The sequence below is a fragment of the Musca vetustissima genome, unplaced genomic scaffold (assembly GCF_032173495.1).
Source record: "Musca vetustissima isolate MV318-11 ecotype Yass unplaced genomic scaffold, APGP_CSIRO_Mvet_v1 utg29021, whole genome shotgun sequence".
NCBI lineage: Eukaryota > Metazoa > Arthropoda > Insecta > Diptera > Muscidae > Musca > Musca vetustissima.
This window is the reverse complement of record NW_026881347.1, coordinates 11,953-34,294: the sequence shown is the minus strand read 5'-3', so window position 1 is coordinate 34,294 and position 22,342 is coordinate 11,953. Positions and strand designations below refer to the sequence as shown.

Sequence of the window (22,342 nt, the reverse complement as noted above, 5' to 3'; positions counted from 1 at the left end):
TTTATGCATGTTGATTGACATATTTTCAAAAAAATTAAGCAAAATATATTTTTTAAAGCTGAACGTTGTTTATTTATAAGTTTTAGAGGCAGGGAGCTTTAAAATATCTATAAATATGAATTATTTAGACATTTTTGCCACTGAACACATTTCGATGGAAGATATTTTCAATTAAATTTTGAAAGCTGAATACTGTCAAAGGCAATTTTATGAAAAAATTGGAAACATATGGCTGCATAAGACTACCTTGTATAATTATGCCATGCAATGTGGCATTGAAAGATTTGCCAATATTTGAAACTGTCGGATTATTATATATATTTATCATTACGAATTCAAAAATTATGAAGAATCTAAAATGTCGAGGATCTCCTCTACATTTGGCAGCATTGGTCTACAACGCCATCTATTAAATGGGTAAATTTAAATATCGATTATGCAAAATTTAAAACTGATTTGTTTTCCTATAACTTTTGACCTAACGTAAACATTCAAATAAAATCGATGTTATATGAAAGGTAAAAATATTTTTATACCCTTCACCACACTGTGGTACAGGGTATTATGTCTTTGTGCATATGTTTGTAATAGGCAAAAGGAAACGAGATAGACACATGGTTCCTTTTGAGAATATGCATAGAATCACTTTCTGAGTCGATTTACGCATGTCCGTCTGTCCATGTTAAAGCAAAGTACAGGTCGCATTTATGATCCGAATTGGATGAAATTTGGCATAGGTCACTTATTTGGTACAGATTTAGATATAGCTCCCATATAAATTTTTATCCGATTTAATGTTAATGGTGTACCAAAGTCCCCATATATCTTTCGATTTGCACGAAATTTGACATACCATAATGAATTAGATCTAGAATGATGTGTGTCAAGTTTCCTGAAAATCGGTACAGATTTAGATATAGCTTCTATATATATATCTTTCGATTTGCACGAAAGTTGGCATAGTGTACCTAATTAGGTCTAAGTTTCTTGAAAATGAAATAAATTTCAGACTTAGATATAGCTCACATATATATTTTCCTCCGATTTAATGTAAATGGTGACTAAAGACCCAAAATTAGGCCGATTGACACAACATTTTGCACAACGTACTGAAGTTAATATAGATTTGGATAGAGCTCCCATATACATTTTCTCCCGGTTTCAGTAAATGATACAACAAGAACTCATATCGTATATGGCAGATATGCACAAAACATACTGAAATTATTATAACCTAACCTGTGACAAGTTTCGATGAAATCGATTCAGATTTCGATAAACCTTTTATATATATTTTCGTCTGATTTTAAGTAAATAGTGCACCAAACTCCTCATGCTTATCCGACATTTATCCAAATAATCAATGGGTGTCCGATTGATATTTGCTTAAAATAGATGTACGTAATTTTTATCCCATAGTAAGAAGAAACTCTATGTCTAACCAAATGAACAATTTAGTATAGGTTGCAGAATGACATGTTTATGGATACAATTTCATGATAATGGTCCTTCAAAAATGGGACGTCTGTTAGGATTCATCTTTTGAATATAAAAAAAGTGGTGAAGGGTATCATATAGTCGGCCCGTCCGACTTTACTACTTTCCTTACCTTACTGAACCATAAACAAAGGGGTCCGACTAGATGATACCCTTTACCACTAAGGCTATATTCAAGAGATGCATCATTTGCTAAAAATCGGACGAAAATATATATGTGAGCTATATTTAAGTCTGAAGCGATTTCACCAATTTCAATAAGGATCGGCCTTAGGGCAAATAAATGATCTGTGCCAAATTTCATCTCATTTAGATAACAAATGCGACCTGCACTTTGTTTACAATTTAACATGGACAGGCGGACGGACATGCATAAATCGACCCAGAAAGTGATTCTATGCATATTCTCAAAAGGAACCATACAAATTTTCGCCCGGAGACCCTAAATATTCTGTAAGAATTCAACGCCTGAAAAAAAAAGCATTGAAAATCCACTACCCGGAGCCCTAAAATTATTTAAAGTGTCACCCCATTAAATCTTGTTTTTGTTAATACACGCCATGGAACTCTAAATATATTTTTTTAAATCCACGAATAAAATTTAATTTTGAGCCTCTGTTGATCCTGTTTTGTTTTTAAAAGCCGATGGTTTTTGAGATAAACCATTATTTCTTAGTATTGCGGTTAAAAATATTTCAGGCCGAATGTACTCAACACCCGTTTTAAACAGCCATTATTTTATAGGATATAAAATTGATTTTGATTGAATCAATTCCTAACCTTGCAAACAATAGCCCATTGTTAATTGTTTCCAATAAATGTATTTATTAAATCTCATCTTGAACATTATATTTTACATTTAAAATTAATGTAATTTTAAAGATACATTTTAAGATTTTTGCACAGATAAAGATATAATCATCATGTTTGCACATTTACAATAAATTCAAAGATAAAATCCGTCACATTTTAAGTAATATAGCGAAAAATATGCTATTGTCTGACAAAGTTCTTTTGTTTATTGTTCGATAATTATTGAAATATTTTCTCATTGAATTGAAGCGATAAGAAAAAACTAAAATGAATTAGCGTGTCATTTGATTTTTAGGACAATAAAATTATGGGCATATAAATTTGAGTGCAAATGCATTTGAATATTTAGTTCAAAGTCATTTGTTAACGGGGTTAAATATACAAGAGGACCAAACGAAAAACAAAATAATGAAGTTGTCACATCTTTTCATAGTACTTCTTGTTATTTTGTCAATTTTTGCCGGTTCACGATCTCTGGTCTCAGCAACCTATTATAAAAGAAGAGGTGGCGGCGGTGGTGGATATGGACGTGGTGGAGGCTGTGGTGGTGGATGTGGCGGTTGCGGACATGGATAATATGAGAAGGATAAATTAAAGGATTGGATTGATTTTTTTTTTGTAATGAAAATAAAAAAACGAATGTTTGGAAAAAAAGTTGTGAAGATATTTGTGTTTGATTGATATATATAAAGAGCTAAGGCTAAATAAGCGATTTAGCAAAAATCTTAGCCAAGTTGTAATATATTTGTGCAGTGTGTTACATCGACCCAGCCTTCAGAGGCCGAATTCGAATTCTGAGTCTGAACATGAAAATCGGACAAATATAACCGTCTTGGACAGCCGGAAGAGAGAAGAGGCCTACAAGATGATAGAGGAGGGGAGCAAAGATATCGCCAAACTCACAACTAGGAAGAAACAGTTTTCAGGGGCACAAAGGCGAAAGTTGGCCAGAATGAACCGGATGAAGAAAAAGTGCGAGAAGCAGACAGAGGCTCAAAAGGATAAGCGTGACCTTCCCTCCACTTCTGTGGAAGCGGCGAATGGGATAAAGCCTCCGGATGAAAAAAAGCTTAACAAGAAAAAAAGCCTTCCATCGACCGATAATAAGCGAAAGGTGAATCAAATCAACGTCGAAGGAGACTGCCACGACAATCCACTGATTAAGGTAAACGAAGACGGAATCTTCCGCAAAGAAAAGAATCCCCAAAGGACCAACCAGTATATGCGAAAGAGGAAGATGACAGGAACAGATGGTAAGGATCCGCCGTCTTATGCGAAGGTTACGCTATCGAGACGAGCTGTGCTATGCAGTGATCGACGGAAATAGTGCGTCCGGTAAATTGAAACAGGAGACCCATGAGGAGGTGTTTAATGTGGTCATCAACAAGATCATGGAGCACCTACTTGAAAGAGGGGTCTTCTTTGACCTGGATAGCTGTGCTTTCAAAGGAGACTATCTAATGCCAGAAATTGAATCACCAAATAGCATAGAAGCCCTAAGGAAACTAGTGGCAAGCATTGGACGTAAAGATGGAACAAATAAACTGGCGAGAAAAAAAAACATTCCTCAATTACAAAAGGCTACGAGTACAGTCTTCGCCAGATGTTGGGGCAGCGATTTCGACACGGAATGCATGCTCGAGGTCTTCGCCCTGCAGAAAAATGGGAAGTCTTCCAAGGGGAGTAGAACGAGTAATGTATTTTCCTTGTGTTAGGCTTGGACAGGTCTTAAATGGCTGGTCTGGGTAAGACCAAGGGAAAGTCGCATTACGTGTCCAATGCCGTATACTTCAAGATCGGGAAGTCAAGGATTGACGACGGTGAATCCAAAAGTAACAGCGAGTAAAAAACATCCAGCAGCAAAGATGGGGGAGCCGAGGGGAAGATCACGGACTCCCAAGAAAACCGGTTACTGGGGGACAACTGATAGTCATCCCGATTAACCTTCATCGGAGCGAGAAGGTAACGGATGGAAAAAATTAATAAAAGGATAAAATACACATCGGATTAATCCAGGATCCTTCGACAATTAAAAACCAGAAAGGAAAGTAGTAAAGTCGCACTGGGCCGACTATATGATACCCTTCACCACTTTGGGTATATTGTACATATGTATCCTTACAATTGCATATCAATGTTCCCTCGAAGGAACATACTCATGCCTTCATACACGATATTCGGTACGTCGCATTGTTAAAAATTTAATCTCAATCAGATACCCGTTCGAAATAAATATGGAAGCTACATCTGTACCGATTTCAACAAAACGCAATAATGTCATTCAAATCTCAATCGAATTCTGAATCGGTTTTTCCCGAAACATACCATACAGCGTTCTAGACAATTCAAAACGCTATGCCGAATTTCATGCAAATCGAAGGATATATAGGGACTTTGCTGCAACATTTACATAAAATCGGAGGAAAGTACATATGGGAGCTATACCGAAATCTGTACCGATTTTCACGAAACATAGCACACATCATTCTAGGCTTATATCAGTACGATGAGCCCAATGTACATATGGGAGCTATACCTAAATCTGAACCGATTTTCACGAATCATTTTAAGCTTAATTCAGTACGTTGTCTCAAATTTCGTGCAAATCGAAAGATATTTAGGGACTTTGGTGCACTATTTACCTTAAATCGGACAAAATTTTTATATGGGTGCTATATCTAAATCTGAACCGATTTTCAGGAAACCTAGCACACATTATTCTAGGCTTAATTCAGTACGCTGTGCCAAATTTCGTGCAAATCGAAAGATGTTTAGGGACTTTGGTGCATCATTTACCTTAAATCGGACGAAAATATATATAGGGGCTATATCTAAATCTGAACCGAATTTTCTCAATTTCAATAGGGTTCATCCTTGGGCCAAAGAAGTGAGCTGTGCCAAATTTCATCCAATTCGAATAATAATAGCGACTTGTACTTTGTTTATAATTATACCCTACACAACTATGTTGTCAGGGTATTTTAGCTTTGTGCAGCCCCCAAGAGTTTGTAACGCCGCGAAATATTGGTCCTAGACCCACCTTTAAGTATACTGATCGTCATATCTCGACTAGCTGAGTCGATCTAGACATGTGTGCCCGTCCGTCCGTCTGTCCATAATAATTTGTAAACACGATACAGGTCACAGTTATGGACCAATCTTCACGAAATTTAGCATGTAGGATGGGTTCTGGCCAATGACGACCACTATTGTTTTTGGAAAAGATCGGTTAATATTTAGGGGATGAAATGATGAAAAACTTTATTTTTATCGGTTTTTCTGCTTGCCGCAATTGTGGCCCAAACACTGCGAATTTTTGCATGGAGAAGGGGATCGGGCCAAAAAATAAGTTTGATAACGATCGGTCAATAGCGTGTCAAATGGACCCTGACTTTTGTGTAAAAAATTACAAAATTTGTATTCTATGGCATATATATTTACCGCTGAAGGTCCTAGACACGAGAAGTTGATAGTATGTTCAAGAGGAGTGGTTGACCCTTAAATTGATACCAATTATATGGTCGTATGTATTCGGATGTGGTAGTTCCACATAAATATTTAGGGGTACTTACGTACTGAGATATTATTTAGTAACCCATTACCACACTAGAGTGCGGAATTAGAGCGCTGATTGCTTTGAAAATTTCCATGAGATTCCAGTTAGGTTCAAGCACAATGCCTATAATTTTCGGTAATGATCAGATAATAATATTGGGATGAAGAGGACCAAAAACTTAATTTGTTGTGTTTTCTTTTCGAGTTGATCTATAGGCCACAATTGTAAGCCGAACATCTCAACACAACCCACGGTGAAGGGAATATGGACTAGTAATTAGAAGGAATATTAGTAATATTCGGAAAATATGTCAGTCAGTAAGGAAAAGGTGCTGTTGACCTCTAATGGGGCAAGAGGGTGCAAATATCACGATATATTGTCCAGGCTCGGAATAAACTCCAGCAGAAAGTTAGAGTCCCGTGTTAGTTGTGTGGAGTATCGTATGGTCGGCCCCGTACGTCTATACTGTCCTGCTCACTGGTTTAAAATAGACAGGCAGACAGACATACGGACGGATGGACGGACATGCATAAATCGACTTAGATAGTGATTCTATGCATATTCTCAAAAGGAACCATGTGTCTATTTCGTTTCCTTTTGCCTGTTACAAACATATGCACAATGACATAATACCCTATACCACAGTGTGTTGATGGGTATAATAAGGTCTTTGGGTTAAACCGTATAAATTTCCAACTTTTCTATGCAAATACGGGTTTTTGGCCGAGAAGCAGTGTAATATGTCACAAAAATGTATGCTTTCTCTTTTCTCCAGAGTTGTTAACATCGGACGCCACTGTACTGAAGCGGAGAAGTGGTAAAATTTACCTGACATTCGCCCATGTGACATGTTCCGAGAGTTTTTGAATTCTCATACTTTTTTAAATTCCCATTTTGTGCAAAATGGTGTGCTCAATTGCGAGCGAAAGTGCGGCTCGAAAGCATAGCTGTGTTCAATATGTTACGAAATGTGTTCAATAAAAAAAAAAAACATATGTTTCATTGGAATTTGCAATTTGTTTAACAACAAAATTAAGAAAAAACCAGTAAGGAAAGCAGTAAAGTCGGACTGGGCCGACTATATGATACCCTTCACCACTTTGGGTATATTGTACATATGTATCCCCTCCAAGGAACATACGTAAATCTTTCTGCAACCTATGATAACTTGAATTGCATTAGGGCAGATTTAAAGTCGTCTTCATACCATGGGACAAATTTATGAAAAACGGCTTATAGCAAAATTAATACACGCTGTTCGGTCGACAGACTGTTAAAATTTTAATTTCATTCAAACATCCATTCGAAATACATATGGAAGCTATGACAGCATCTACACCAATTTCAACCAAACGCAATAACGTTTTTCAAGTCTCAACTTGATACGTTGTGCAAAAAATCGTGTTAATCGGACAAACATTAGAAGGTTGGTGCACCATTTATGTAAAATCGGACGAATATATATGTATATGTGGGAGCTATATCGAAACCAGAGCCGATTTTCCGAAACTTAGCACACATCATTCTAGACTTAATTCAGTACACTGTGCCAAATTTCATGCAAATCGAAAGGTGTATAGGAACTTTGGTGCACCATTTACATAGAATCGAAAAAAAACTATATATGGGAGCTATATCTAAATCTGAACCGATTTTCTCGAAACTTGGCACACATCACTCTGGACCTAATTCAGTACTCGGACGAACCTATATATGGCAGCTATATCTAAATCTGAACCGATTTTCTCGAAACTTGGCACTCATCATTCTGGACCTAATTCAGTACTCTATGCTAAATTTCGTGCGAATCGAATGATTTATAGGGACTTTGGTGCACCATTTTCCTTAAATCGGACGAATCTATATATGGAAGCTATATCTAAATCTGAACCGATTTTCTCGAAACTTGGCACACATCGTTCTGCACCTAATTTAGTACTCTATGCCAAATTTCATGCAAATCGAAAGATATAGAGGGATTTTGGTACCCAATTTACCTTAAATCGGACGAAAATATATATGGGAGCTATATCTAAATCTGAACCGATTTTTCCCAATTTAATAGGGTTCGTCCTTGGGCCGAATAAGTGACTTGTGCCAAATTTCATCCAAATCGGATCATAAATGCGACCTGTACTTTGTTTACAATTTAACATGGACAGACGGACGGACGGACATGCATAAATCGACTCAGAAAGAGATTCTATGCATATTCTCAAAAGGAACCATGTGTCTATCTCGTTTCCTTTTTGCCTGTTACAAACATATGCACAAAAACATAATACCCTGTACCACAGTGTGGTGAAGGGTATAAATATGCCTGCTGGCTTATTAATTGCCCTGTTTTCTACCAGAAAAATTCTAATGATACTGGAACGTGTTAAAATAAGCATTTATGGATATTTTGAGAGAAGTTGGTCCTTTCATACACAAGGGTACCATTCCCGAAAGCCTGCGGTTAGCAGCTACCTTAAGATTTCTGGCTGTTGGTGGGTTTCAGAGGGAAGTGGCAAATGATTTAAATATAAGTGTTATGAAAGTCCTGGAAGACAAAGCGTGTGCATGCTGTGGACAACTGCAGACCAGGATCCAGCCATCGTGCTTTTATTTGGCATATGAGTGCAGCTAGGCAGCATTAACAAAAGAGGAAATGGTATGCAAAATAGTTGGCTTCTAGGAGACAGTGGTTACGCTTTAGAAACATTTTTGATGACAGCCATAAGCAAGTGGAGCATGGATCTTCTCAAAATCGATGTAATAAAGTGCACACATCTGCAAGAAACATTATTAAAACGACTATTGGAAATCTTAAAAGTAGATTTTTTATAGATTCTATTTTTATTTTGATCATGTGGTGGTTGAGTTGCCAGATTGAACTCAAAAATGTTACGCGTTATTTTTGATAAAAGGAGCCCTTTTTTATTTTCTTTAATTATACTATAAAAACTAATGTAAATACTGTATTTTTAAATAAATATTGTAAAAACACGTTAAATATTACTTCAGCGTTCTTTTTCAAAGTGTACGTGCTGAGAAAAACACGTACGATCTCATTTCGTTTTCAATCCACAAGGCTATATGTGCTCGAATTATATTCCCAATATTTTTTTGGGAATTCGGAATGGAGTACACCAAATTTGGTAAAATGTTTCACATTCGAGCAAACTCGAAATGCAGCACATGGGCGATTAGTTCGACTCGCCGCTGCCACCACTAACGGTGGAACTGCAGCGACTAGTGAAGAAAGCACATAAAACAGGTAACGGAGTAACTAATTGACACATCATTTTGCGTGGGGTAGTACAAATACTAACAAAAGTGGTCAGGCCAATCTAGATTATTTGAATACTAACGATGTAATAACCCTTAACATAGGCAATAAAACTACCTTTGTTAACAGAATTAGAGAGGAGGTAACAATATGTTCAGCGATGTTAATAGATGTGGTCCAGGTACCATATACTTTCGAGGGTTACATGTCCAATTAAGCTTTAACAAAGAAAACAACAATAACTGTGATTTTATTATTTTCAGATTTATTTTATTGATTTTTTTTTGTAGTTTTAGTAATTTTTAAATTGGTCTGTTTTTCAAGAGTTAGTTTTACGTTTTTTTTGTTTTTGGAAAATATAAATAGACATTTAAATTTTATTTAATGTTTCATTCTTTGTTTTTGTTTTTCGTCGAGTTATTTGGATTTTGTTTTTTACTCATAATAATCTTAATGGTAATACATAATATCTTACATATACATAATAAATATCAATAAATATATATTTATAGCACAGTTGAGATTGTTACAAATAAATAAATTTTTGCATATATGCAAAAATATACATACAGACAACAACATACGCAAATATATGTGTGTTTGAATATGTCACATTTCAATTCTTAAAAAAATATTTTTAATTTTTTTGGTTAGCAATTGATTTGTTATTTGATTTGATTCGAATTGATGATGCTTATTTGATAAATTTCATAATTTATTTTATTTATTTTGTTTTTTTTTTCTATCTGTTTTTTCTTTCTTGAATAATTGCATTGTTTTAGTGTGTGTTGTTGTTGTTGTTCTTATATATGTTCATAGTTAAATGCACGAAATAAATCCTTTGTTGTTCTTGTTGATTTGATTTTCTTTGGGAGTTAGACAAAATTATTGGGAAGAGAAGTTAGTTGTCTTTGATTGTAGTATAAAAAAATAAACTTAGAGACAAAACGAATAACTATCTAACTAATTCATATAGTTTTATTTTTTATTTACTGCCTTAATTTAATAGTAGATAATATCTCTTATTTGGTGTTTTTTCTTGCTCTCTGTGTGTGTGAGTGAGTTTAGCAACTGTTGTTTTTATTTTATTTCGATTGATTTGATATAATTGGTTTATTTTTTTAGGTGAGTGGTTTAGATTTTCAACTGAAAGTTGATTTGTGGTTTTATTTGGTTATTTTATTATTTTATTTTTCAAATTTTTTAGCTCTGTGTGTGTTTAAAACAAAATATTTGGAAAGTATTTTTTTATTTACTTGTCGATGATATGACCAGTGATATAGGATTTTCGAAAATATATTTTAGTTTTTATATTAAAAAATCTATCGAATTTAAGGGAGAATATATTGGAAATAAGTAAAAACTCCAGAAAACATAAAAAAATACAATTGATTATGTGGGGCTATGGACATACATATAATGTCGTGTAAACTTTATATGGGGGCTTTGTAGAAAAATGGGCTTATGTTGAATATATTCGGTGAAATAGTTGTTTACCCAACAAAATCCTGGAACACTAAATTGCAGGCACTTCGTACCCAAAAAAAAAAACGAAAAATAAAAAAATACAAACAAAAAAATATTGATAATATATTGAAAAGATATTTGTCTTCCACATAGAATCATCAAATTTGGCATTAAACCGTTTCAAATACCGGGTACCGATATATATTAAGCAAGATTTGATGCTTATTGAAAATATCGAATTCCTAAAATATCATACTATATAGAAATGTGCCCATAATATTCAATATATCGAATAATAAGAGGGTATCGTTTTATGGGGACTATCTCGAAACTCGAGCCAATATTAATATTTTGCGGTAGGAAAATTTAGTATCCTAAAAGCTACCATACAAATTAGGTTAATATTGAACAAGTAAAAAAGGGTCGGTCGGTGTTGCCGACAGATATATACCCTCAGCCTATGGTTTGCGAAAGTTTTCGAAATTACATACAGATTTTATTTTAAATTCGTTTTTTTTCTAGAATGTTTCGGATTTAATTTTGATCAAATGGTTATTCAATTCGCTTCAAATTAAAATTTTAAGATTATGAAATATTAACCCTTTGTGGGAAAGAACATTGAAAAAATTGACCCTTTGTGAGGGAGGTACCAGAAGGAGTGACCTCAATAACCCCATATCCGGACTTGATATAGGCTTGGTAAAAATAATGAATCGAGTGTACCAGAAGGAGTGGACCAATATGTCTCATCAGATTGTCCTTTCGCATGATTAATTATACCCTACACAACTATGTTGTCAGGGTATTATAGCTTTGTGCAGCCCCAAGAGTTTGTAACGCCGCGAAATATTGGTCCTAGACCCACCTTTAAGTATACCGATCGTCACATCTCGACTAGCTGAGTCGATCTAGACATGTGTGTCCGTCCGTCCGTCTGTCCATTATAATTTGTAAACACGATACAGGCCACAGTTATGGACCAATCTTCACGAAATTTTGCATGTAGGATGGGTTCTGGCCAATGGTTAATATTTAGGGGATGAAATGGGCCAAAAACTTTATTTCTGTCGTTTTTTTCTGGTCGCTCAAGAGACTGCAATTATGGTCCGAACATCATGAATTTTTACATAGAGAAGGGGATCGGGCCAAAGAATAAGCATGCCTGTTTTGATAAGGATCGGTCAATATTTAGCGGGTCAAATGGACCCTGACTTTTGTGTGAAAAATTACAAAATTTGTATTCTATAGCGTATAGATTTACCCCTGAAGGACATAGACCCGAAAAGTTGTTGGTACATCCAAGGGCAGTGGTTGACCTTTAAATTGATACCAATTATATGGTCGTATGTACTCAGATGTGGGAGTTACACTTAAATATTTACAGGTGCTTATGTATTCCGATATTATTTAGTAACCCTTTACCACACTAGAGGACGGAAATATAGCACTGAACGCTTCAAAATGTTCCATGAAGTTTCAGTTATTGTCAATTTTCGGTGACGATCAGATAATCATTTTGTGTTTTTTCGAGTCGATCTATAGGCTCCAATGGTAATAAGAAGATTACAACACAAGGGAAGGGAATCTGGACAGGTAATTAGAAGGGCTGTACTGAACATTAGTCATAATTGTCGGCCTCTAGTTGGTCCAGATGGTTCAAAAATCGCGAAATATTGCCCAAGTTCAGAATATAAATCCACAGAATGTTAGTTTTTCGTGAAAGTTGTATAGGGTATCATATGGTCGGCTCCGTCCGACTATACTGCTCCGCTCACAGGTTTTTTGCATAACGTTGACAGTATTGTAGGGGAGATACCAAAAGGAGTTGACCGATATTTCCCATCTTCGAAAAAGGTTTGGAAGAAATATTACGATGTGCAAAATTTGGATGTAATCGGTAACTCCCTTCAAGAGTTATAGTGCGCACCAGCCGGTCATACAGATGGACGGACATTTGTAAATGGACTCCAAATCGCCTGAAACGGATTTGTTCTAAAGAAACATGGGGTCTAAAACCGATACTTCGATGAGGCACATTTTTGTCATATCATAGTGCACATATATTCATTAGCCATAAAGCTGAGGGTATAAAAATATTTTGTAGGAAAAGATTTGCCACCCAACCTAAGATATCAAAATACAATTAATTCAATTAAGGCTAAGCGATTATTTATTTAATAGTAGTAGTTTTTTTCATAGGAGTAGTAGCAATTTTTTTTGCAAATTTTCTATGCTCTATATTAAAATATTGCAAGTTCTATCGTGATTTCAACAGATAGACTGATTACTGTTATTTTCCTATATAAGCAAATTTTTGGAGTTTTTCCTTTTATAGAAAAAAATTTTAGCTATCGTGAACTTATTTCTATTCAAAAAACTCTTCAAGAACTCTTCTATACAAAAAAACTCTTCAAAACTCTTCGGAAGGAAGTATAAGGAATAAGTAGCCCGACAAAAAATAAGTGCACGTGTACAAAAACTAAACCAGTCAAAAGCTTTAATAGCTTTCCATCGATAAGAATATTATCCCTTTCGCAAATAACGGGCAAGATACATCTAGCTTTACCTGACGTTATTTCAAAGGAAGCGACCACTGTGGAATCTCAAGGGGAAAATGCGGGTGTAATGATCGAAAACGATTAACAATATATTTATACTGAACCTTTATCCAATTCTAAGTCTATGTTGGGCAAAGAACTTTTTCCTGGCTTTTCCTAAAAGTCTCAGATGATGATTCTGAATAGCTTCATTAAAACTCACACATACCACATTAAGCCGATTTGGAGTCCATAAAGAAGTGAATAGTGATTCTGAAAATAGCGTATCGATTTTAATCTACAGTTTACACATAAAGCACATACGGAGTCCAAAAAAGTTATTTTCTAAATGTTTTCTTCTTCTCTAAATGGTGAATCAGTAGGATAATCAGATAGAAATTTGTCCTCAAATTTCAATGTGAAACCACATTGATTCAGACCGTTTGGTATTCTATATTCGGCTTTAAATTTATTATGATTATTTATTATAATCGAAGTTCTAGATGCAACACCAATCAATAGAATGGAATAGAGGCTATGTATGCGATTTTGTGTCTCGAAATTTAGCTGTGAATGTAAATTCCAAAAAATACCAACGAAGGGAGAGTAGAAGTCCGAACCGAAGCCCGGTATAGAGAATTCGACATAAATGATATGTATGTAACGTGGAGCTGGTAAGTGGACAAATTACGATTGATAGGTCAGAAAGTTCAACAGCAAGTGCAGACTATCATGTGATAGGTTTCTCCGCATTTTGATCCTTTTTGTATTTTTCGCTAGGGACGGTGCCAATTTACATATGGAAGAATTGGATTATATGTTTTATTTCGCCCAAGTTCGATCGTTTTTATTTCCACCACGACAGTTTGGAGGATATATTGACTTGAGTTCTCCAAAAGAAATAATTTTTGAGCTTATCACTATGTCTTCACACATAATTGCTTACAAGGCTAAATTTTTGCCCACATCTGTCTTTTGATAGTAGGCAGGTGAAGTTCTGTCAGCTTGTTGATATAACTAGTGCCACATAAATTTCAGATCGTATGTAGGTATTGGCCACATTTGCGGCTAAATTGCTTGTAAATATGATTTTCAAGGAGTATAAAATATTCTCTCTCTCAAAAAAAAAACTGTCCATACAGGACCTAATTTTTGAACGCTTTCATTTTAGGTTTGGTTCCCAGTATGTAAAAATTAGCCAGTATCGATGTTCTCTTTTATTTGAAGGATAGAGACAAAGGACCAAGTAGAATTGGTTGTTTGTCGACATTTTTAGTTCCCAGGTGCTTTCGGTGTTTTGAAGCAAGTCTAAGCTAATTAGCTGATTATGTGACTTTGCAGTTTTCAATGGACAAGAAACCACCAAGACAAATATTTATTAGTAAAGATTAAATTTTGGATATTTGTCGTTCCGTTTTTAAATATTCGCGGGAATTTGGCTATATTTTAGTATTTTGAATTCTAATTGAGTAACTAATCTTCCTACCAAAAGTTATCAATATTGGTCCACTTTTGATATGGCAAAATAAATTGGGAGTAATCCGACGTTTTGGGATACCCCCCATATAACGTTTCCCTCGATTATTCGGCTGTAATTTATACTTTGGGTTCTCATAACGATATTAACACATCTCTTCACTAACAATTATTAATATTGACCCAAATCGGTATTTTGAGAATTTTGGACACGTTTTTAAACCGAATTGGCTGAAATTTGGTATTTTTATTCTCATTGGTTGTCAAACCTCACTACCAAATAATATCATTATTGATCTCCGTTTTATTAAAGCCCCATTAAAACGGTAGCTCCACTATTACAAATTTTGAGGATTTCAATCATCTTTTTCTCAGGTATTTTCGTCCTATAATAACATGAGTATTCTCCCAGGAGCCCCCATTAATTTTAGATATTTTGATTGTCATCCTCATGGTGGAGGGTATAAAAAGTTTATCCGGGCCGTACTTAACATCGTGTTTATTAGTTTATTGTTGTTTTCTTATTTCCTACTATCACTGGTCATCATCATAAATTATGTGTATTGTTTTTCTATTTTTTGTATGGATTTTTAAATTTATGGAATTAACTTATGAATATTTACATAACTTATATAAATAATAGGCTTTTTTTGGTTGAGTTCATCTTTGTTTTGTTTTCTTTATTATTATTATTTACATAAAGTATATAAAGAGTACACATATACACATACACATATGCATGTGTGCATTGTGTGTATATATTAATTAATATCATTTGAATAAGGTGGGTTTTTGTGGAATATGTATTGGGTGGTTGTTAAAAAAAATTAGATATAAATTTTTGATAAAAATAAAAGAATTCGAAAAAAATTCAAAGTTATTTAAAATTTAAAATAAAATATTGATGGAATTTAAGTGACCCTGCAGAAGATGTAGGAAAAAAATTTAGAAAAATAACATTGAATAAAATAAAATTTAATTACCATATATAGATTGAACATTTTGTTCCCGATACTTCAAAAATATATTTCTAGCCACCCTCAGCGATTCTGAAATTGATTTCCCTTTCGCTAAATAAATATGTCCACATTTCCCTTTTGGAAATGAGAAACTGCATCTCACCATAATAACATTTAATTTAAATAAATCCCTTTTCTGCAAAAGGATTCAAACAGATAGTTTGCTCCCACACTGCGCAATTTCATTTAATATTTGTTCTTTTTTACATTTCAATTTTCTATAATTGTTTTTGTTCTTTGTAGATTTATGCATCCACTTACATACATATATTCATTTATATTTGAATATCTGCATTCGAATCGAGTATGTGTGGGTATGTTTGTGCATATATTATGGTTGGCTGGAAAACAAAAATGGGATATTAAATTATATTTGTCTTATGTTTCATAATAATAAACCTCAATTATGCAAATGTGCGGAAGTAATGGCAGAAGCCGAAGAAGAATGGGGGAAAACAAATTGAGAAATCTTTATTATGTTTATGTAGATTTATATATAAATATGTACCATCAGCAAATGAATAGATAGATATGTAGATGCTGCATACATACACGAGGCATTGCAGGAAGAAATTGTTCTACAATACTTCTGATGAGATACAAAAAAATAAATTAATTGGAATTCGATGATAACAATTGTATTGAAATTCGAATTAGGCTCGAACGATGGTAAAGGGCTCCCAGGATATTTTTTATTCTCTGACGAAATAACAAATAATAGACTCAAGATAGAAAACATTCCGCAACTACCAGACCCTTATTTGTGGAGGATCAATTCGAACTTTCTTCGAAGAAGTGCCTAACCTCTTACAACACGGATTGCCAAATTAAATTTAGCCAAGTTTTCCTAGAACACGGATTTTCAAATAAAAAAGAGCATAACCCGCTCAAAATTTTAAATAATTGGGATATTCCAATTCTGGTGATTCCACTGTACTAAAATTATCCTCAATATTTTCCCATTCCCACCCAAAAAATTATCTTCTGCCATATTTTCTATGGTTGGGTCAGAGCAAATATTAAATCTTCAGCATACCATCATAAATTATTCGTTTACACACACACATACACGCATACATAACTATTTAATTATACGGAACATATGTGTGTCATGCACCGTTGCAATTACGAATTGCTTTTGTTACGCTTGTCTGCCAGGTCGACTGGTATTTTACTAACTGCATGCAATATCGTATCATTTGCATAAAACTGCAAAATTTTGTGCGTATAAATTAAAAATAAGTTATATTGGAATGCTTTTTGGTATATTTTAATCAGATTTTTGATTCGGAGGGTGGGAATTACTGAATCCATAAGATAACACATTTGATATCCCTAAACCATATGGCGATGTTATTATAATGTTCGGTTGGAAAGGTCTACGAAAGAAGGGTCTCATTTTTAGACTTAATTTAGATTTTTTGAAAAATATTAAGCGTAGCAATGTCAAATCGTCGCATTCTGTATTTATTTCGAGAGTCATTGTGTGAGCCACCCAGCCGAACTGAGGACGAATAATTCTAAAACTGTCTGAAACCGATATGGGCAAGACACCTGCGGTGCAAAACTGATATTTTGGTGAGTCTAAGTCTACATACCTTCATTAGCCGTATTGACGAAGGCATACAAATTGATATTGAGCTGACTGAACCACACATGTCCATGTTTAAACCAGTAGGTGGAGAAATATAGTCGTACGGGGCCGACCATATGATACCCAACACAACTACCAACGAACTCTGACTTTCTGAGCATCTGCATTCCATGCCTGGACAATATTTCGCAATATTTGCATCCTCTTGATCGATTAGATGTCAGAAGATTCTCTTTCTTATCTTTGCATATTTTCCGAATCAGGTTTTTCCTGAGAGAAATTTGAATGTCTTGGTTCATTTGACCCTCATTTAAATGGAAGTAGTTCAAACGTGCAGAGGCTGGTCTGTGGGGGCGCATTCTCGAATTAGAATACTTGTGGAATTGCTGGGAGGGGTGAGATGGTGGTTACTTTTGCTTTTATCTCCTTTTATTGTTCCATTGTAGAGATCCTGCAAATATTAGTTCTAATAATAGTAGCTTTATCTATGAAGCAATAGTCTATGGGCGGCCATTTTCCAACTGTTTGGTTTTCTACTGGTAATAGCTTCGGCAATGAACCTGGCCGAAGGTTTCGCCAGCACAGGTGTCAGGGCTTCTAGGTCTACGGATCTAGCCTGCAGTTGGTGTTGGACCTTCGGAAAGCATCGTTCTGGAGGTGATTTATCCCCAAATCGCGGGTGTGCTTCGGCTCAATGTGGAGTTGCATTATAACCGGGTGAATAATCCCTGAAAAGGCAGGAGTTTTGGATGGCCTCTGCTCCTCATCCAAGGAGGCGATCAAGTCCAAATATGCGAAGGTGATCAAGTCCAAATATGCGAAATAAGCGAAGTGATAAGACCGCAAGGTAGGTACCCACGTACTTTAAGCATCTCTGACCCACTAAATATTAAAAAACATTATCAAAAGTGTCACTCTAATTGTTGGACAGGTGCATCTTCCCGGTGTAAAATTAATGATATTTGATCCGTTAAATATTTATAGGTTTTCATCAAAACAGACATGTTAAATCCATTGTTAGACCCCTTTCTCTTTGTAAAATGTCGTGATGTTAAAACCAGTGAGCGGAGCAGTTCAGACCATATGATACCCTACACAACTACCACGGAACTCTAACTTTCTTCGGTTCTATATTCTGAGCCTGGGCAATTTTACGCGATATTTGCACCCCCTTCACCGATAAGAGATCAACAGCACATCTTCCTTACACTGACATATTTCCGAATATCCCAATATTCAGTACCGCCCATCTAATTACTTGTCCAGATTCCCTTCACCGTGGGTTATGTTGTGATTTTCGGCTTGTGGCCTATATATTGACTCTAAAAAAACCACAAAAAATTTTGTTTTCGGTCTACTTTATACCAAAAATTTAATCTGATCATCACTGAAAATTATAGGTTGTCCTTGGCCATGTCTGGATCCTCAAGGAAAATTTCAAAGCGATGTGCGCTACATTTCCGCCCTCTGTAAATATTTAAATTTAACTCCCACACCCGAGTACATACGCCAATATAATTGGTATCAATTTAAAGGCCAACAACTCCCCTTGGATATACTATCAATTTCTCGGGTCTATGTGCTTCAGGAGTAAATATATATGCCATAGAAAACAAATTTTGTCAATTTTCACACAAAAGTATAGATCCATTTGACCCGTTAAATATTGATCTTTATCAAAACAGGCATGCTTATTCTTTGGCCCGATCACCGTCTCCATGCAAAAATTCGCGATGTTTATGCCATAATTGTGGCCTCTGGAGCGACCAGAAAATCAGACAAAAATAAAGTTTTTTTCCATTTCATCCCCTAAGGATTAACCGATCTTTTCAAAAAACAATAGGGGTCTTCATTGGGTAGAACCCATCGTACATGCATGAAGATTGGTTCATAACTGTGGCCTGTATCGTGTTTACAAATTATAATGGACAGACGGACGGACACACATGTCTAGATCGACTCAGCTAGTCGAGATATGACGATCGGTATACTTAAAGGTTTGTCTAGGACCAATATTTCGCGGCGTTACAAACTCTTGGGGCTGCACAAAGCTGTAATACCCTGACAACATAGTTGTGTAGGGTATAAAAAGGTTTTGGTCAATTGCATCCCCAAATATTACCAAAAACAATAGGTGTCTTCTTTGGCCAGAACCCGTCTAAAATTTCATGACGATTGATCCATAACTGTGACCTATTGTGTGTTTACAAATTATAATGGACAGGCAGACGGACACACATGTCTAGACCGACTTAGCTAGTCAGGAAATGACGGCCATTATACTAAAAGGTCGGTCTTAGACCCATATTTTATATAATCTATAATACCATTACAACATAGTTGTGTAACATTTCTCACCTTGTACACGGTATATGTTTTCGTGATTTGTATACCCTCTGTCTTATGTCTAAGGAGGGATATGCGCACATGTGCTTCAACGAAATATTGATTTTAGACCCTATGTTTCTTTGCACCAAATCCGTTACAGAAAATTTGGGGTTTATTTACATGTGTCCGTTCCTCCGTCTGTCTGACTGTAGCCGAAACATTGCACATTGTAATATTTCTTCCAAACATAAACTAAGTTCGATGATGGAGATGTGGTAGCTCGCTACATTTAAAGGGGACCGGTTTCAAAATCAAAATCATGTTTTCTCATTTTTATTTCATATGCACCTATAACTTCTCAGGAATGTCTTATAAAAATAATAAAAAAATTTTCCTAGGTCCCCCAATTTTGCCAATTTTCGAGCGAAGACAATAATTCCAGTTTATACCAGCGCCAGATTTGTGGTCTTTCTAATTGCGTTGGAATTTTGAGTTTCGGATGTTCCAGTGAGCGGCAGTCATCTATGACATTGATATATTCCGTTGCAACTATAAACCGAGATTTTTCTAATCGCACGCCTAAAACTATGCAATGACTGACTGAATTTTACTAGTCAAATACCTGCTGGTTTCTTTGAGCCTCTTTATTTGTTGACATTTAACTATACACCGGTTCAACATTCATTTCCATTCATATATATATATTTATATTCACTGACTTCAAACCCACAATGCTAAGCTTACATAAAATTAGTCCAGCCAACTATCGAACTATTATTAATTCCTAATTATCTAAGCCATTCAATTACAAAAAAAGTCTTAACCAAACAAAAATATCTGCCACTAACAACTGCAAATGGCAACCACAAAATTCGTTATAGATTGAAATATAAATATTTGTGCCAAATTCTCCACATCCGAATAGGCCACAATTTAAATGAATAACTCGCGAATAGGTTTTGTTTTTGAGGTTTTGGAAAACTTAATTTGTTCGGCAACTGTTGTTGGCCATTAATAGGCCGAGGGGTGAGAGGGGGAGAGAAAACCCCGAAAATTAACGGAAGTGCAGATTAAATTATGTGTGTGTGTGTGTTCACACACAGACAAATGGTCACACAAATACAAACATACATACATTCAACACAGGGTCAGCTAAATTCCCGGAAGCAAAAAAAAAAAAACTAAATGAGCATGTGTGTGTGCAACAGACAGAAATGTGCAACACATAAACAAAAAACAGAAGCGAAAACAAAAACAAAAGCAGTGAAAACAAAATTGGGAGAGAACAAAAAAAAAAACTTTTAATTGCTATGGGCATTTGGTTCGAATGTTTTAATGTGCTTTAGCTACTGTTGCTGTTGTTTTTTTTCGTTTTTTGTTGTTGTTGTTGTTCTGTTTTATGTGAATGCAAAATTGTATTCGAACTGCTCCACAACGACATCAGCAGCATCACCATCATCATTATAGGCATGGGGCATCATCTGTTTTGGTTTCGGTCGATAATTGAGTATAACTAACTACGATTGATTTTAAATGCTTTTAATTTAACTGAAATTGAGTTAACCTACATTTTCTGCTGGCCATAATCATAGAGAGACAGACACGACATACAGACAGCACTCCAACATAAATGGCCTTTCAATTTTGGGGGCGAATGTATGTGTGTATGAGTTCGAGCTGTCCGACTACGCATTTGTGTAAAAGGGTGCGTATGAATATGTTAGTGTGGGTGGGAGGGTGTTATACATAAATGCAAGTCCTTGGCATTTATGAACTGTTCATATTGCCCTGGACTTACATTATAACCGATTCTCATACCGGCGAATTGGAAGATTCTGTTGCAGAACCACCCAAATGATTACATTGTTCAGTCATTAGGCCACCACTACTAGCTATGCTGGCCGTATCAGATAGACCCATACTACTAAGGCCACTTATACCGCTCATACGATCACGATTGGAGGTACCATACCCGTGTGAACTGGCGGCAGCAGCAGTGGCTCCAATATCACTAATACTTTTGACACGACGATGTTGTTCGAAGAGTAGACTAGAATCGGTTGGTGTATCCAGGCCTGTGCCTGCCGGTGGTGCACTTATGCGATGTGCATTTGCCTGCTGCTGCTGAGGATGTATATAAAATTGTTGTTGTTGTTGCTGCTGCTGGGCATAGTGGTGTAGTTGTTGCTGTGACGACGTAGAGGATGGTGTTGATACTGCCGCCGCTGGCGGTGGTGGAGGTGGTGCTGTAGTCGGTGGTGGATAATGATGATTGCTATATGGAGATTGTTGTTGCTGGTATGCTTGGCTCCCATATGGATAGGCACCTACAGTGGCGTAAATTCCTCCGCCCCCCTCTGAGCTGCTAAACGATGGTGTTGGGGAGGTGGAGTTCCCAACAGAGGCGCGGTCACCAATTGAGCTACCGCTCCGGGATGATTTTGTATTGAAGCGGAAGGCCTTTGAGAGGGAGCTCTGTAAAGGAAGAACGAGAGAGTTGGAGAGAAAAATGTTAATTAAAATAGAAAAAGAAAAACCTTTAAAGTAAAAATATTTTTTCAAGGACCAACAAGGATTAAATTTCGAAATCCTAAAGAAGACGTTTTAAGGACAATCAAGGCGTGGCTTTTTTAAAGAAGATTTTTTCAAGGACTGATAAGGCGTGGATTTTTTAAAGAAGATTTTTGCAAGGACTGACTGATTTTTTAAAGAAGATTTTTTCAAGGACTGATAAGGCGTGGATTTTTTAAAGACGATTTTTTTCAAAAACTGATAAGGCGTGGA

General features: G+C 35.7%; 1 protein-coding gene across 1 annotated transcript; it reads right to left on the bottom strand.

The window, feature by feature from the left end:
• Nucleotides 1–3,881: 3,881 nt before the first annotated feature.
• On the bottom strand, nucleotides 3,882–22,033 carry LOC133327321 (atrophin-1-like; the record flags this gene model as incomplete). Its single annotated transcript, XM_061535883.1, has 2 exons — nucleotides 3,882–3,962; nucleotides 21,377–22,033. Coding segments are annotated over 2 exons (738 nt in total), but the record flags the coding sequence as incomplete, so codon positions are not given.
• Between the last annotated feature and the right edge of the window lie 309 nt (nucleotides 22,034–22,342).